The 19,021-nt window shown below is 38.4% G+C and overlaps 1 protein-coding gene across 1 annotated transcript; it reads left to right on the forward strand.

The window, feature by feature from the left end:
* The first annotated feature begins 5,131 nt into the window (after positions 1-5,131).
* Positions 5,132-18,176, forward strand: LOC121524330 (hepatic lectin-like). Its single transcript, XM_041809668.1, has 7 exons — positions 5,132-5,150; positions 5,256-5,332; positions 7,681-7,803; positions 7,959-8,036; positions 17,223-17,374; positions 17,474-17,598; positions 17,689-18,176. Exons 2-7 carry the CDS (start codon positions 5,305-5,307, stop codon positions 17,870-17,872), a joined length of 690 nt encoding a protein of 229 aa, XP_041665602.1. The 5' UTR covers positions 5,132-5,150; positions 5,256-5,304; the 3' UTR covers positions 17,873-18,176.
* The last annotated feature ends 845 nt before the right edge of the window (positions 18,177-19,021 follow it).

The following is a 19,021-nucleotide window of genomic DNA, read 5'->3' on the forward strand; positions in this document are numbered from 1 at the left end:
AGGTAAAACTGACTGAAACAGGTTATGAATGAAAGTGAAAGTAGATCCAGCCTGTAACCCACAGGACTCTTGTTGTGTTTCCGCCTTTCTATCAACATATAAAAGTTCAGTCCTCACCCAGGATTAAAAAACAGTCCTCAACCAAACAGGAACAACAATCCTGAGTATAGTTTCATAAATGTTCTAGTGAGCAGATGTGGCAAAAGTACCCACATCCTGTTAGGTAGAAGCAGATACTTGCATGAGAAAATTAAGTATAAAAAAAGTCCAGGCTCTGAAATGTACCGTAGTACAATATGAATAGTAAAAAGTAAAAAGGTTTTTTTTGTACCATTCACAACACTACCTCTTGATAATGTCACAGGTTCGCCAACCCCATACTAAAATATTCATCATTTATAATAGTAAAGGCCATTTTCTTACCTGCACAGATGTTGTTTCATTAATATGGGTTTTAGGCATTCAGCTTTTATATAAAAAAGGATCAATTTCACACTAAAACTAACATGCACAAGAGGAGAACTTAACCTGAGCGAGTCGATTTCTGATGTTTTAAATCATTTACATAGCGGAAACACAAAATAAAGTTTACAAGTTACTGCATCGACTGCTATCCCGGTGTGCAAAAGCATCGAGAGAAATTGAGGGTAGTCTCACCACAGAAACAAACTGATTGGACTTTTACTTTGAAAAGTAAATCAGAAGAGTACCGTACCTTGGTGTCAGCCTTAAATGGATTGAGAGAGGATATAAAGTTGTCAAAGAGACGCGACTGCAGTGATGACAATTTATATATAGCTAATCTCTTCAGGTTATGAATGGATGTTTATCGGCTTTTGAGCTACGTTCACGCTTTCGTTCATCTGCTTTTGAAACAAGTAATAATGAGCCTGTTTTAACAATGTAGTTGAAAGTACAGATATTTGTGTTTAGATGTAGGGAGGAAATTATAATTAAAAAGTCGTCAGAAAAATAAAAACTCAAAAAAGTACAGAAACCTGAAAAATCTACTTTAGTACTGTAACGTTGTATTTGTACTTCCTTACGTCCTCAGTGTTTAAACCTGCAGATGACGTGCAGCAGTAGCTACTGTTGAGCTCAACGTGGTCTGTGATGATTCAAAACACATCCACAATCCTAACATGAAATACTGTTGTTAAATCAGATGGGGGTGACGTCTTCTATCTTTTAAAAGCTCTTATCAGGTTATTTTTCATGGTCTTCATGTCAGTAGAGGCCTACACTCACGTCTTGGCACATATCAGGCCTGCTGTCAGGACATTAAATATGAGAAAAATCCAGATGGTTAAGGATGAAATAACATCACATTTGATTTATTTGTGTAAACTCTGTTTAGTCCTCACTAATGGTTTTTGAAAAAACTCTCTAAAGATGTGAAATTGAGAAGATGATGATGATCACACAACAGAGCATTAAATCTGTTCTTTTGAATCCTGGTGTCAGATTGATATTTCTGTCATGACTGAGACTTGAACTCTGTCTGACAGAGGCTCGTCATGCTCACTGCTGATCAACACCACAGTTTATTACACAGACTGGATAGAAGAAGTGGATGGAGCTCCTGCTGCTCAAAAGTGAAGCCAACTGAGGGAGGAACCTGAAACCTGGACTGTAATGGCAACTCCACTTTCTTCTTTCATCTCCTCCAAGATTTAACAACCCAGTTAAAGACACCATGCTCTCTCTCAGCTCCACAGAACCACCAAGAGTGTCAAAGCTCTCTGAATGGATTTATTTAAAGCGTCATGTCTGCTTACCTGCTAAAGGTGCGCTGCATTTTCATTAATATTATATTATAACTAAAGCCAGGCGTACTCGGTGCTATTTCAAGCCGACTCTGTGGGTCACTGTATTTTATTGCAGTTCCATTTCCTGGTTGCCAGCCTCAAAAATTGGGAGAAACTCTTGCCCCCCCCCCATTTTTGACAGAAAATGGACAAAACAATCCATGTTCCTGTTTTTCCTTCTGGTGACAAAAATAGAAAATAAATTTAAAAAAACAGTTTAATTTCTTTTAACCCCATTATTTTGTTTTTGTGTTTTAATTAAATACTTTACAAAAAGGAAATCATATGACCCAAAGGAAAAGTTGAATATTTCAAAATAAAAGCCCTCATTTCATAATTAAATCCCGTATAGCCATCCACTGTGCTTTAAAAAAAATAAAATGGCAAAAAGTACTGTTGAATTATATTTTAATAAAATACTTTATTAATATAAGGAGAAAATAAATTAACATGAATAAATAGGCCTGGACTGCTGGAGGTATTAATACATGTTTTCACAGCAGGAGTCCAATTTTCAATTCATTCATTCATTTATCATTGTGTGTTCAAAATAAAAATAAATAATCAGAGAGACAGATAGAGGAGAGTATGAATCACCATGGTTTCTTACGTTTTTAAAGAGCCTGGATGGTTTAAGTAGCAAATGTAGTTCTAAAGTCAAACATTCATTTCTGGGTGTTCAGATGGCTGAGTGGTTGGGTTGTGTCCCATGTGTACAGGAGGCCCGGTTCAGGTCCAGACTGCTGCTCTTTCCCTGCATGTCATATCCACTATCTCATCTCTGTTTCCGGCTCTATCCACTGTCCTTTAGCTCTAATAAATCCAAAAAAGACCCAAAATAAATCCTAATAAAGAAAAGAAAGTAAAAACTCAGGCAATAATCAGACACATTCTTGTTCGTTAACAAAAACATTTGCATATAGAATGATGTTGATGGATGTTTGAGAATAGACGGCATTCATATCTAATTCATGACCCTGCCTTTCCTCTTTCCTTTAGTTAATACACAGAGTAGACCAGATTTGTGAAGCCACCACTAGATGGCAGCATGAGTGTTTATATGCCTTCTAGCTCATAAGCAAACATTTACCAATTAGATTTAGACTGTTTGTTTTTCTCTCTGATTATTAATTGATTCATTATTTATTTACTTATTTATTTTGTACACACAATGATGAATAAATATTTCCACCAAACAATACAATCATGAACTGAAAATTGGGACTCCTGCTGTGAATACATGTATTCAAGCCTATGTATTCATATTAATCTATTTTCCTATTAATAAAGTCCACTAATTCTACAGTACATTTACCACTGACATTTTGATACACAGTATAGAGCAAATAGATCTAATATTATACTGTAAAATACACTGGATGGCTAAGTAGGCTTCATTTTGGCATGGGAGCTTTTATTTTGGATTCTCAGTACCCTTTGTCTTTGTGTGTGTGTGTGTGTGTGTGTGTGTTTCAACCAGGAGTTGATTAATGAAAACCAGTTTTCAGAATCTCTGTGTTTATATGACTAAAAGCCTGAAATATAACAGCACTGGAGTGAATCCAGCTAAAACAGGCCAGTTTTTGGTAAACTATTTGACCAGTAAATAATCTTTACATGAGATCTAATGATATTTTTCTATAAATGACCACAGGCCTCTTGAATAATTGTAATGTAAAATGTGGAAAAATAAAATTGTTATTGAATGATCAGAGCTGTGGTATAATCTGATCAGACACTCTGTGATCTGTTTAGTTTGGTCTGTCGGGATCTTGTGATCTGTGATTGATTAGTGATGTTTGCTGCTGTTATACCCACCACTAAAGTTTTACAGTTACAAGTCAGGGCACCAAACTATAATTTATTTTGAAGGGACATTTGACTGTATGGAAATCTAGAAATCTAGCCAGCTTCCCTTGTTTTTTGTTTTCCTGACAGAACCTACAAAACAATAAACAACATAATTTATCCTTTTTTGTCTTTTGTCTTGAATTAAAATGGTAAAACGAGGAAAGAAACTTTGAAAAAATGGTTGACGTTCAAAGAAGCAAAAAGGGATGGTCATGTGACCTGGAAGCAAACATAAACTTTTCAGAATTAAAGCTTGAGTAAGAGAATAACATCCAATGTTAAGTTGGTAGGAACAAGCCGGAAACTAAGACTCAACTTCTGCTGTTTGCCATCACAAAATCATTCTGTTATGTCACTTTTATTTACTTTATATGTCACAGCCCTAATGGCTGGTAGGTTGAGCAAACTCACCTGACACTGCTCAAAAATACCCACATTTGGCTGGTGGCCGGTGCTAACTTCCCACCCTGGGACTTGGCCAACACAGGAACCCAACTATCTTAATCTTTAAGAAGTAATAAAAGAAAAACCATCAATGAGAAGTTAAAACATTTAGAGAGCTAAAATGATAAAGAGCTAAAAGGAAAAAAAAAAGAGAACAAGTATAAGAAAGGGAAAACCAAAATGAGTACAAGAATCAGAAGGATAAAAGCAAAAACCCAAAAAGATCAGCCTAGAAGAAAAAGTGAAAAATATATGTGTAAATATATGGTTAAATATGGTTAATAGGAAAAAGGAGTGAGATGTTAAAACATGCTTAAAAATACAGAGTGATAATAGTATTAGTAATCATAATTGAAGGGAGATAAGGGACAGAGAGAAGATGAAATGAATTTGAAGATGAATAAAAAGACAAAGACAACATGATTTAAAAGCAAGTCTATGAAATGAGTTTCAGAAGTGATTTAAAGATGTCACTGATTCTGCATGCCTTATCTCCTCAGGCAGGTACCAAAGTTGAGGACCCTGATGGAAAAGGCCCTGTCACCTTTAGTTTTAAGTCTCAACTTTGGAACAACTTGGAGGCCGGACCCTTTAATGGTTTAAAATAATTAGTAAAATCTCAGAATCCATTCTAAAAATCTACAGGAAGTCAATGTAGTAAAGTTTAGACAAACATGAAAGCACATCCAAACTTGCTTTGTTTAAATCATTTTCTCTTCAGAATTTTAAATGTTAGAAAAAAAGGCTGACATTTATTTTAAATGGAGTATGCTCTACATATGCATGCCTCCATGTAACAGAATTAAAAAAAAAAAAAAACTTCTTTTAACTCAAAATCATGGAAAGCAGAAACAAGTATTCAAACACTGCATGATCAAATATGTTTTTAAGGAACTTTAAGATCACAGATCCTCACAATTATATGCAACAGGAAGTCTTCAACACAATAGGCCACAATCATTAGTCATCCCCGCCTCCTCCCTGTAACTACGGTATACACACTGTGCTGTACATTTAGGTGTAAAGAACAGCACAAAGAAGTCAGAGGTGAGTTGTCTGATACATCAGTTTATATCTATATCATATCAAATGTACAGATTTATCCTTCTCTATAGCGATTGATGCAGGAATATTTGTTTGTCTATTCTTTAGAGTTCATCGAACATGTTTTTCTGAACTCAGAACCCAGATAAGGTTTAAAATGAGACGTTCACAGGACGACATGGATGGTAAGAAACATCAGTGCGTTGAAACATTACACTAACACTTCAAATAATTTACATGAGTAGAGATAAGATTCCTCCTAATGTCATATATTTATTCTTCTAACTCTCTACATCTCAGTAGCAAATATTGTGTTTCAATTCTACTACAATGATCTGAAAGCTTGACTACTTATAACATGATTGCTGAATACGATATAAACGTTAATTTTATAAAGCATGTTTTAGTATCTATTTAATACTTCACTTTGAAATACTGTTGGAAGAATTCGATCAACTAATAGTTGCCAAACAAAATGTGGATTTGTACTGATTTAGTCAGTGTTTGACTTAAGAATGTATTTCTTAAGTTACAGTGAAATAAATGTGTCTCTACAAGAGGGACAGTGGTGCTCATTTCTTGTTTTCCTGTATCTTCATCATTATGACCTGCCTGAAAGGGTGATTAATCACAAAGGAAGCAAAATCTTACAACACATAGAAACACAAAAATGTTTTTTTTAACCTACTTTAGTTCAAACTAAGATATCTGAACTAAAATGCTGAGAATGATATTGCTTCAACTGAAATCAGCCACTACAGCCTTGGATTTCTCATGCACAGCTGATGGAGGGAACCGGAGTGTTACTGGTGTGAAAAGATAGATGTAATACTTTCCAAAATTTACAGCATGATTTTATTCAACAAAATTCTCTGCTTTAATGGGATTTGATATGGTAACTACATTAAAATGGAAGTTCAGTCATTCAAGCTTGCCCCCGTAAAACTAAATCACCAACAATCTTCTTGGCCTGCCTCAGATTAGCTTGTTCAAAAACTAGTCCACAGCAGCATGTTTACCTCTTTTGTCCATGCCATTTAGTAAGAAAGGTTACAAAACCATGCATCCTGATTAGGCTGACCAGGCCTATAGTCTTCGAATCCCTGGGATTGAATAATCTCCTCTGTCTTAGTGATGCTCAGAACAAGCTGGTTATGTTCAAACTAGACAGAAAGTTTCTGATATCTGGAAAGTAGTCAGATATTAAACCTTTTTTTCCAGTGGAGATTCAAATGTGGTGCCATCTGACAATTATTATCTAGTAGTCTGAAGACAACTCAACAGTCACAGAGTGTCAGAAAATACAAAATCCGAAAAACAGAACTCACATTTAACAAGCCTAACATTATGCTTTAAAATGATATCAAGTACAGTATCTACACTGTTTTATGAGTGTGAGTATATAGGCTTGGTGTTTGCAGTATCTGTGCATCCCTAGTCCACATTATTGGGAACTTGAACTTTAAACAGTACTTTTACCTTGTATTATCTTGTATTATCATAACTAAATAAAAAAGGGAGAAACTCAATAGACAAGGAGGAAGTATGTTTGTGAAGTGAAGTAAAAGAGGAACTGACCTCAAGAGTGACTCAAGCATCCTGTTTACTGCCCCTGCCATCAATAAAATGCTGAAACTACACCCAAGCACAACTCATAGTTGCCGCCACAAGAAGACAGCTATTCCTGGAACTGATCTCATACGTGAAACTGCAAAGAGACCACAAGAGAAAACAGAAAGAGGAAGAGAAAAGAATAAATCTCAGGTCAAGCCTGAGGACTGAAGTATCCCAGAGTGTCAGGTTTGCTGTGCATGAGTGAGAATGTGTAAGTCTACGCAGATGTAGAAGATAGTGTAAAATAAAAATAATGGGACACAAAATCTTTACATCATGTCTGGAAACAAGATGTGCTACTAAATAATGAGGTAAACTACCATGGAGGCTATTTATTTGTAGTTTTCTCATCCTTCCATACAGGAGTCTTTATACTACAGTCACTTGAGACACATGCATGCACTCAGGTGATCTCCATTTCACTGAGACTAGCACCAGTCAGCTGGAGCTCTGTTGAATAAGGTCAATCACTTTGAAGGGGGAAATATTTATGCTGTCACCTATTTTATCTTACATTTTATTTTTAACTGACATTACTTTGTAGAAATCTGTTTTCACTTTGTCATTAAAGTTTTTTTGTATTTTTGTTGTTGTTGTTGTTGTTTATTTGTTTTGTTTTGTTTTGTTTTGGTCAAAAAAGCCAAATTATATTGGCTTTTTTATTGGCACTTAATTTCCCCCAAATATAAATAAAAAAGCCTCCTAAATATTGATATACCAAATAACCTTGTGTTTGCTAGCCTCTTGCTCCTCTTATGCTACATATTTTCATCAATCATGGTCACTTCTGGGTTTTAAAAAACAAGATGGCTGCAGCCAAAGAACCAGACTTTCTGTCACAGAACTTTTGTCCACAAAGCAGCTAGCTTTATAAAGTATACCTGTATGACTGTTCATGTTTATGGTGTCTACCCTCTAGACAAAACCTCTGCCCCAATACACCCAGAGACCACCAGAGGGTCAAAGGTCCCATCAGAGAGAGTGGTCCTGCTGGTAATCACTGCTCTCCTGGCAGCTACTGTCATAGTGATTTGTCGTCTCTGTAAGTTTCTCATTAAATCTGCTTGAAAAACTTCATTTAGCTTTATTTTGGACCTTTTTTGTGTTTCAGGTTAGGGAGACTCTGTGAGACACATTTCAATATATATGATTTAAACAATTCTTGGTCAACCAACTTCCTCTTCCCCTTTTTTTCAGCTCTTGCCATCATGCAAACTGAAAGAAGTTTCCAGAAACTGAGAGATGAGAATGAAGCATTGAAGAGAAATTTAACAGGTAATTCAGTAACCTGACATGCCAGATAGACTGTTTCACATTCACTGGATTTATTTTACATTCATCCGGGAAACCTCCTATACAAAGCCTTTGGGAAGGTCAGGACTTTTAAAAAACATCCTCAGACTAGTGCTGCTGTAGTTTCTGAACCCTGGAGCTCATTGGTGGATAAAACTCATGCCGATGCAAAGATGAGCTTCAAGTGTGTCTTTTTTCTCTTGTTGTAATCAAGTAACGCTGTCAAGATTGGATAAAACTGACACTTTACTATAGCTACATCTCTGCTAATCATACCAGTGATTCATTGTACATACCGGCTTACTGTAAAACTAAACCCCACCCGTAACTATTGCACACTTATGCTAAAGCAGGTCGGAAGAAGAACAAGAAAATATTTTCAGAGGAGACATGAAATGGTTTCAATCTTAAAAAAGTCAAACTGGTCCATTTGGATCAAGCTTTGGATAAGTTAGATGACTGATCACCTACACAGAAATCTGATAAGATTCTAATCAGGGATGAACAATATGCGAAAATAATATTATTTGTGATTTTTTTTTCCCCAAATATCATGTTTGAACATGCAATTATTATTAAGGTTCTTTATATTATGTGTTGTTCAACAAACATAAGCAAGAAATCATACGATATAACAATCACAATAATAATAGATAAGTTAAACTAAGGATAAACAATTAAGAAATAAAATATCTAAGTATGATTTGGCTCATTTAACAAATTTGATATTTTATTTTATATTGAAGCAGAGGATCGTTTTGACATTATTCTCGTTCAGTAAATAAAAACATTGACATGAACAAGAAAAGTGTGATTTTTAAAAAGGATGTTTGCATAATATAGAGCCTAAAAAAAGAAAAAAAGGTTGTATCAAACTGGTATTTTGACACATTTCAGGTTTAAGAAATATTGCACTGTCTGCAGTTTGACAAGTGCAGCTTGCCATGTTGCAATTTAATCTAATCTGTGATTAACTTCCCAGCCCTAATCCTAATTTTATAGAATATATCATAGAGGCTGTGTTGATCCCCTAACCAAGACCCTTCATTACATCCAAATGTAAATCAAAAAAGGTGTAAAACACTGACATGAACAATCTTATTAAAACTAAAACCACATATTTTGCTTTAAAACATTTAAAAACATGATAGAGCATTTGGGCATCTAAATATTTTTTGTACGTGAGCTAATGTCACGTATTCAAAATGATTTTCTTCGTCAGGAAGCCTGATTCACATAATCTTCTGGGACTTTCCACCCCGGTGGTAATGAAGGCAAAAATTGGATGCAGGAACCAGTTAGTTCCTTGAAGAGAAGTAACTGGAACTAAGAGTTCCTGGTACTTTTGGTTATAAAGCACCTCTAGTTTAGTTTTGCCTTGTGATCTCTAAGTAAATTCTGTCAATTCAATTCTCTGGGTCTGAAAAGATGACTGATAAAAGGGGATTTTTTAACCTCTATTTTAAAATAGAGAGAAAATGTGAAGTAAAAACATGCATGTAGGTTCAGGCAACAAGTGAGTGTTCTCCGATAATCTCCGCATCACTCTGATTCAAGAAATCCTCAATTCTGATTCAAGAAAAGAAGGAACACTGCCTGATCATGATGGTGACTAAGATGGCGGTGCGGATGGACACAGCGGCTCAGAACTCCTTCATTCAGTGTTCTTTTTGTCTGTTTCTGTTAGTTTTTTCTTTTGTTTCAACCACGGTCTGTTGGGCAAACATCTCCAGCTGATAAGACCTCATTTTACTGGGACCACAGGGAGTAGGGACTGTTTCAACAGAGTTTCTCCACTCCCACAACATTCCAGCAGACATAGCCAGGACACCCGGCTTCCATGGTTCGTAATACCGGTGAAGAAGAGGAAACGGTGTCGTCGGGACAGACAGCGGAAAAGGGGTTGTAGAGCCGGCACATGGGAGAGGCTAAGGAAAACACCACACAAACCCCCACTCCTCAGCCTTTTTCTCACCAACGCCAGATCCATTGTGAACAAAATGGATGAGCTGAGGCTACAGCTGGAATACAACAGACTCATCAGGGACTGCTCCACTCTGATCATCACGGAGTTGTGGCTTCAGCCAGCAATCCCCAACGCTGCTGTGGAGCTAACAGGATGCATCCTACACCGCCATTACAGAAACCAGGACTTACAGAAACAACAAGCTGGGGGTCTCTGCATTTATATTAGCGACAGATGGGCTAAAAACACTAAGACTGTAGACAGTCACTGTTCTCCAGACTTAGAATATCTGACATTTATCCCTGTTTATGTTACCAGCCTACACCCCCCTCAGGAAAAGAGACTCCCCCACCTCAAAAAACGTCAAGACATGGCCTGATGGCGCCTCCTCACAGCTGCAGGACTGTTTTGAAAACACAGACCAGAGCATCTTTGAGTCCCAAGACTTAGAGGAGTACACAACATCTGTACTCTCGTACATCCAGTACAGCACAGACACAGGTACCAAGGACAAACGCATCCGGGTGTAGTCCAACCAAAAACCCTGGATGACAGGAGAGGTCAGGACCCTGCTAAAGAACAGTAACATCGCCTTCCGGTCCCTTGATAGGGGAACTGTACAGTGTAGCCAGGGCAGACCTGAAAATTGAGGACCACCTCCAGAGCAACAACTTGAAGCAGGTGTGGCAGGGGGTCCAGAATATCACAAACTACAAACCCAGACCCAATGTTGTGGATGGCGATGCTGCACTGGCAGAGGAGCTGAACTGTTTCTTCGCCCGCTTCGAACAGACAACATCAGAAGCAGCCCCGTCTCATCCAACAGCCAACACCAGCCACTCCTTCAGGGTGGAGGAACATGACATGAGGCGTGTACTAAGGAAAGTAAATCCCAGGAAACCCTGACCCACTTAGAAAAAAAAAACAGTTATGCCAGGCTTCTCTGACTTTAGCTCGGCATTTAACACAATCATCCCAGGCAGACTGTCATCGAAACTAAACAACCTCAGCCTCCCACACTCCACCTGCCTCTGGATTGAGAACTTTCTCAGCAACTGACCACAGAGGGTCAGAGTAGGGCCCTATCTCTCCACAGCATTCAGCCTCAACACCAGCTCCCCACAAGGGTGTGTACTAAGCCCCCTGCTTTACACTCTCTATACACATGACTGCACCCCCACCCACCCAGGCAACTCCATCATGGAGTGCACAGACGACACGACAGTGGTCGGCCTCATCTCAGGGGGAGATGAATCTGCGTACAGGGATGAGGTCAAAAAACTGGCACGTCAACAACCTGGTCCTCAACACATCAAAGACTAAAGAAATAATAGTGGACTTCAGGAGAGACAGATCTGACCCTCAGCCCATACACATCAATGGGGACTGTGTGGAGAGGGTCTTGGACTTCAAGTTCCTGGGCCTGCACCTGAATGATGACCTGACCTGGAAAACCAACACCACAGTGCTGATCAAAAGGGCACAGCAGCGACTCCACTTCCTGAGGGTCCTGAAGAGCAACGTCCTGGCCAAGGAGCTGCTGGTGTCTTTTACAGATGCTCCATTGAAAGTGTACTGGCATACTGCATCCCATTGTGGTTTTCCAGCTGCACTGCTCAGGAGAAGACAGCTCTCCAGCGGGTCATCAACACAGCACAGAAAATCACAGGCTGTGCTCTCCTCTCCTTAGAGGAGATGTTCAAGTCCCGCTGCCACAGGAAGGCCCTGGGCATCCTGAAGGACTCATCCCACCCAGCACACCACCTGTTCCTACTGCTACCCTCAGGAAGACGATTCAGGACAGTAAGAACCAAAACTAACAGACTGAAAAACAGCACCTATCCCAGAGCAGTTTCACGCACCGAATGGAACTGCTCCTGCACTGAATGGAAATGTGCACAATTTCGCTGTACTTGTGTACAATGACAATAAAGATTCTGATTCCTGCAGCCTAGAGGGGCAGAGACGGGAGGTTCTGGTCTGTAGTCATCATACTGTGTAACTGTTTTAGTTGAGAGCCCCCTAGTGCAGTGGTGTGCACAGACTTTTTCAAGGGCAGGGGCAAAAAGAAAAAAAAAGGGCACATACAGCACGTTCTCACCACTAAAGAGGGCACTAAGTTTCGCATGTTTTCGAGGGCACTTCAGATATGTTTATAGAGTGTCAGAAAATAGAATTTTAATGAGATAAGCATAGCTTATATCCTGCACTGTTTCTATTTGCTTTACTCTTGTTTCAGTACAGTAAGAAAGCTCACTGTGGTAAATGCCTCACCTCATATGCATGTTTTATTCTAATTAATGTTAACTATCTTGAATTATCTGATCCATCTCATGTAAATCTGCCTGCATCCTTGCATATTTTTTTCTTCTGATTATGTCTAGTCAGCATTCTTGCACCATTTGCACATCTTCCAACCACACTATCAATGCACACAGACTGGTATAAACTAGATAAAACACCTAACAATACCTAACAACTTGTTCATATAAAATTCTGAATTACACTTTTGAAAGTAGAGTTAACCATAAGCATACTCAGCCAAAAATGCTGATTCTGAACTATAAACTCATGTTCTAAGAATTTTTTCTACCTCTTATTGCTGCTACAGGGTTCTGTTAGACCAGCACACTCAGGAAAAGCCTTTTTTTGTTGTATGTTCCCCAGCAAAGATTCACAGCGAGTTTGACACTTAAAGATGGCAGGATGATGTTCTTTCATGCAACATCACCTACTCATGCACAGGACATGATCAGCAAAGTGAAACATGCACATCTGATGCATCTGCATCTGAGTTAAAGTTCAATAAACACATGTGATGTAGCTGTAATATCAATGAGTACTCTTGTTTATTAATCCTGATCTCAATCAGAATAATCAGAATGATGATGTTTGCTATTATCCTGCAGCCTTACCAAGCAGGCAGAACAGTCTTAAATGTCAGGTATGAGGCAAAAATGCAAAAACAAAAGAAGGACCCAAATGCAGATAACTCAAAAGATGTAATCAAACAAACAAAAGAACTTACTTAAACTAAATCCACAAGAATCAAAACTCAAAGTCCATCATCAGCAAAATCCACAGGAAGCACGAGGAAAGGCACACAGAGAATCACACAGGGGAGACATGCGATGAACTGACAAAGGACAGGGAGAAACACAGAACCTAAATACACAGGGAGTGATTGCAATAGGAGAGACAGGTGTGGTTAACGAGACTCAGGTGAAACTAGTGAGGGTAATCACAGTGGAGGGAAACTGAGGCAGGAAGAAAAACTGGAATCACACACAAGGGAAGGCAACTACAAAATAAAACAGGACAACACTGGACCAGGAAGAGATACAAAACACAAGTGACACTAGGAGGGGAGCAAGGAAACAAATACAAACACAGGAAGTCAAACTAAACATGAAACACAGGGGACATGGAACAATGCCAACACAGGGGAAGAAAACTAACTCACAAAATAACAAAAAGTACAAACTAGGAAAACCTCAATACAAAGTGCACAACACAAGGAGGGAAATTAAAACAGGAAGGGAAAAGGATTTACAAAACACACTAAAACTGTACAAGAAATAATGAAACACAAAAGGTCATAAACTAAACAATAGAAACATGAAATATACAAAATAAACAGAAAAAAAACTAGAGAAACTCATGAACATAACAAATCAAAACCTGGACCATGACATCAAATCTGACCTGTGCCTCCATTCCAGCATGTCAGTCCAAACTGATTTCTCATACCATCCACTGCCCTGTCCTCCAAATGAAGGCAAACCCCCAAAAAAACACTTAACAGAAAAGTTATTCATTGATATTGTAATTGAAATAAATCTAGTGATGATGACAGGTGATTAGTCCAGATTTTCTGTAAACCTAAAATCAACACCTGGAAATCCTAACAGTCATTTTGCTCTTCAGTTGTTATGTGATGTTATAATATACAGAATACTCAAAAAGTATTCAGACCCCCTTCACTTCTTAAAATCTTCCTATGATGCAGCCTGAGGCCACTCAACAGAGTCAGCTCTACTCAGAGTCACTAATGACATTATGATGGCCTCTGATGCAGCAGAATGTTACATCTTAGTGCTCCTCGACCTGAGCTCTGCATTCGACACTGTGGATCACAGCATCCTGGTTGACAGACTGAGACAGTGGGTGTGTGTGTGAAAGTGTGCTTTACTGGTTCTCCAGTTACCTTTCAGAACGGTCTTTTTCACTGTCAGTTGGCCCTTACCTTTGTCAAACGTGTGGTCTGTCCTGTGGTGTGCCTCAAGGTTCTGTCCTGGGCCCCATTTTATTTTCTATGTATATGCTACCATTAGGTCATGTAATTAGCAGATTTCAGGGAATATCGTATCATCTTTATGCTGATGATATTCAGTTGCAAATCACTTCTAAGCCTGATGACATATGTAAGATTAATGAACTGCTCAGCTGTCTGTCTGTTATTAAGGACTGGATGGATAATAATTTCCTTCAGATCAGCACAGAAAAAACAGAGATCCTTATCATTGCTCCAGACAGCATTGTGTCCAAGGTTGTTTAGTTTATTGGGCCCCTTTCTTCCTCAGTCAAGGCAAATCTGAACAATCTTGGAGTAATTTTTTGACCAGACAGTGTTTTTGGATCAGCATGTCAAATTACTAACCCGTTCATGTTTCTTTCATCTAAGAAACATAGCTCAATTAAAATCTGTTGTCTCACACACCAAGTTAGAAATGTTAATTCATGCCTTCATTTCTTCACGTCTGGACTACTGTAATTCCCACTTTACCTGCCTCAATAAATCCTCTGTCGACAGCCTACAGTTAATACAAAATGCTGCTGCTACACTATCACCCAGGTCCAGCAGATCAACCCACATGACACCCATTTTATATTCTCTACACTGGCTTCCAGTGAAATTCAGAATTCACTTTAAGACCGTTGTTTTTGTTTATAAAGCCCTCCATAATCAAGCACCTGAATATATACAGTGGTGTGAAAAAGTATTTTCCCCCTTTCTGATTCCTGGGTTTTTTGCATATTTATCACACTTAAATGTTTCGGATCATCAAACCAATTTTTATATTTCACAAAGACAACCCAAGTAAATAGAAAATGCAGTGTTTTAATGATTATCTAATTTTTTTTTTGGGGGGGGGGGGGGATTAGACCTAACTGGCCCTGTGTGGAAAAGTAATTGCTCCCCTGAACCTAATAACTTGTTGTGCCACCCTTGGCAGCAATAACTGAAATCAAGCGTGTGCGATAACGGGTGATGAGTGTTTCTCATCACTGTGGAAGAATTTTGGCCAACTTCTCTTTGCAGAATTGTTTTATCTCAGCCATATTGGAGGGTTTTCCAGCATGAACTGCCATTTAAGGTCACACCACAGCATTTCAGTTGGATTTAAGTCTGGACCCTGACTGGGCTACTCCAAAACCTTAATTTAGTTTTTCTTGAGTGTTGAGAGGTGGACTTGCAGGTGCATTTCGGGTCGTTGTCCTGCTACATAACCCAAGAGCACTTGAGGGCACATACTGATGGCCGGACATTTGCCTTCAGGATTTTTTGGTAGACAGCAGAATTCATTGTTCCATCAATCACAGCAAGTGGTCCAGATCCTGAAGCAGCAAAACAGCCCCAGACCATCACACTGACACCACCATGTTTGACTGTTGGCATGATGTTCTTGTTATCAAATGCTGTGTTATTTTTACACCGTAACGGGACACTAACCTTCCAAAAAGTTCAACTTCTGTCTCAGCAGTCCACAGAATATTTCTCCAAAAGTCTTGGAGATCATCAAGATGTTTCTTGGAAAATGTGAGACGAGTCTTTGTGCTCTTTTTGGTCAGCAGTGGTTTTGCACCCATGGAACTCTCCCATGGGTGCCATTTTTGCCCAGTGTCATTCTTATGGTTGAGTCATGAACTCTGACCTTAACTGAGGCCAGTGAGGCCTACAGGTCTTTGGATGTTGTTCTAGGTTCTTTTGTGACCTACTGGATGAGTCGTGGTTGCACTCTCAGAGTGATTTTGGTTTGCTGACCACTCCTGGGAAGGTTCACCACTGTTCCTTGTTTTCTCCATTTGTGGATAATGGCTCTGACTGTGGTTTGCTGGAGTCCCAAAGCCTTGGAAATGGCTTTGTAACCTTTTCCAGACTGATAGATTTCAATCACTTTGTTTTTTCATTTGTTCTTGAATTTTTTTTAGCTCGTGGCATGATTTGTTTCTTTTTGAGATCTTGTAGCCTACTTCACTTTGTCTGACAGTTTCTATTTAAGTGATTTTAGGATTCAACAAACCTGGCGGTAATCAGGCCTGGGTGTGGCCAATGAAACTGAAATTTGCACATTTGCACTGCAATTACTCGGTGTAGAAAGTAGGATTTTTAAGCATTCTTTTCATTTTTGTTTGATGCCAATAGGCTGAGTAAAACAGAAAATATGATCATTTGATTTTAATATAAAAACTTATTTTACACATAGGGGACAGTGGACCATACTGTACAGGACTGGCACTGGTATTTTTTTCATATTCTCAGCATTTGTCATTCCTTTTTTAAAAATGACAATATATATTGTTTTAAATAACAATTTTAAAATATATTTTAAAGAGTTTTTCCATTTTCTATACTGCCTATCCAGTTAGGGGGTCGCGGGGGACTGGAACCTATCCCAGCTGTCATTGGGCGAGAGGCGGGGTACACCCTGAACTGGTCGCCAGTCAATCGCGGGGCTGACATACAGAGACAGACAACCAGGCACGCTGGGTTCTATATCTAATACAGTAAATGAAACTTGAAAAATTACAGTTTTAATGTCAAATAGCTGAGGTAGTGCTGAAAAATGATACCAAACATTAGATGACATATGACATACTAATTTATTGAGATTCACCTGTACAATCTGATAAATGATAAAAAAGCCCTCCAGCGGATTATCAGTCACCAAACTTGCCTCATTTATCAAATGTGATATTAAAGATAACTATGTGAAATGTGATGGCAATTTAGTTTGAAGGTGAAAAAATGACAATTTTCTGTCTGTTATTGGAGGTATCAGGCTTTACAGGGTTAATCAAAACTCCTTTATTCAATAGAAAACTGCCTTCACTGTAGTAACATGCATGAAAGGGTTAAGCCATCAAACTGAGTAACTTACTGTGGCTTTACTGGAGTCTCTGCTGTGATTTCTTTAAAGATGGCACCTGTCTGAAATGTGAACAAGGCTGGGAGCGATATGGAGGAAGTTGTTATTATTTCTCCAAGGATAAATCATCCTGGGATCACAGTTGGGATGAATGTAAACAACAAGGAGGAGAGCTGGTGAAGATAGAGAGCAGAGAGGAGCAGGTTAACACACTACTGCAGCTTCATGGACCTCACTGGATTTATTCTCTTCTTCATCATATTTCAGAGTCTCTCATGATGTTTCTAACATTTTCCTCACAGGTTTTCCTAGACGTGAGGCTGAGAAACAAAATGGTTGAACCAGAGGACAGGTTCTGGATCGGACTGACTGACATGCAGAGAGAGGGGACGTGGATGTGGGCAGACGGATCTCCACTGGACAAAAAGTTTGATTTATTTAAAGCATTTCCCTTTCAATTTCTAAAACAAGAGTTTTCTGTTTAATGGAACTGGTTTATCTCTTTTCTGTTTCATAGTTTGACATTTTGGAGCAAGGGTGAGCCGGACAACTGGACAGGGTCTGATGGGGAGGACTGCGCGAGGATGGGGGAAAAAGGAGGAGCTGAGGAAAACAAGTCCTGGTTTGATAAATCCTGCAGACTCCCTCATAAATATATTTGTGAGAAACCAGCAGAAAAAGGAAAATTAAAGTGTCTCTGAAGAGTATTTCAGCTTATTTCCCTCTCAGCTCTTTAAACATCTCAGTACAAGACAATGCAGAGTAATGCTGTAATAAATATCATTATTAAAATTATTATTATTAAACAGATCACAAATGATGGTGGAATTTTAACGATTAGAAAATCAAAGCTCATACAAAGAAATATAACCTGTAACAGTTTCACAATCAAATATGTGATCATTACCAGGGCCCAAGGCCGCCTATAAGGTGATGGAGAGCTTTCTGGGGCCCTGCCAAAGGGAAGGGGGAGGGGCATGGGGGGAAAATCATGGTCCATTGTAGAGTAAATCTGTGATAACCATATTTTGTTTTGGTTTTATCTGAATAATAATGACTCTTATCAAAGCAGCAAATGCATTTTTATGTATTAATACCGTAGAATATAGCCTTCTTAAAATGTAAACTCATTTCCTTAAAACAGAATTGATCTGGGTTAAGGGTGGCAAATCAGGCAGAAAGATGCTGACTGTGGATTTTAAAAGGAGCAGAAAACGGTTAAAAGGGACAAAAATGTGTTAAAAGTGCCAAAAACTGGTTAACAGTTAAAATGTATAAGTAGGCTAAAATTGGTCAAAAGTGTTAATAATCAGCAGAAATACTGGTGAACAGGGGTTGCAACCAGCAACAATGGGTGAAAGGTTAAAGGGGTTACAAGTGGCATAAATGGATGCAACAAATGATGAACTGCAGTTAAAAAAAATCACAAAAATGTTGTAAAAAGTAAAAAAGTGGTAAATAGTGGTAAAATTGGGTCAACAGAGGCAACATTAGGTGGAAAAATGGTTAAAAAAAGAGACAAAATGGTTATTTAAGTCTATTTAATCAGGAAAAGCCTTTAAACTTGTAAAACCATGCAGAAATAATGGTGAAAAAGGTTAAAAGAGGCAACAATGGGTTAGAGGTGGCAAAAATAGAGGTAAAAAAAATGTGAAATGCAGTTAATGTTGGCAAAAATGGGCATAAAATGTTAAGAAAAGGGGTAAATAGTGGCAAAAACTAGTCAACAGAAGCAACAATAGGCTGGAAGTGGCAAAAAATGTGTTCAAAGAGACAAAAATTTTTTTTTAAATGGTTGAAAAAAGTAAAGAAAGGAGTTAAAATGTGGAAAAAATAGGAAAAAAAAGAAA

This window comes from Cheilinus undulatus, linkage group 16, assembly GCF_018320785.1.
Source record: "Cheilinus undulatus linkage group 16, ASM1832078v1, whole genome shotgun sequence".
NCBI lineage: Eukaryota > Metazoa > Chordata > Actinopteri > Labriformes > Labridae > Cheilinus > Cheilinus undulatus.

Excerpts from the sequence above, each read along its gene's own strand:
- LOC121524330 (XM_041809668.1), top strand. The coding sequence starts at position 5,305 with ATGAGACGTTCACAGGACGACATGGATG. Across the intron at positions 7,804-7,958 it reads CATAGTGATTTGTCGTCTCT|CTCTTGCCATCATGCAAACT; the intron begins GTAAGTTTCTCA and ends CCTTTTTTTCAG. Across the intron at positions 8,037-17,222 it reads ATTGAAGAGAAATTTAACAG|ATGGCACCTGTCTGAAATGT; the intron begins GTAATTCAGTAA and ends ATTTCTTTAAAG.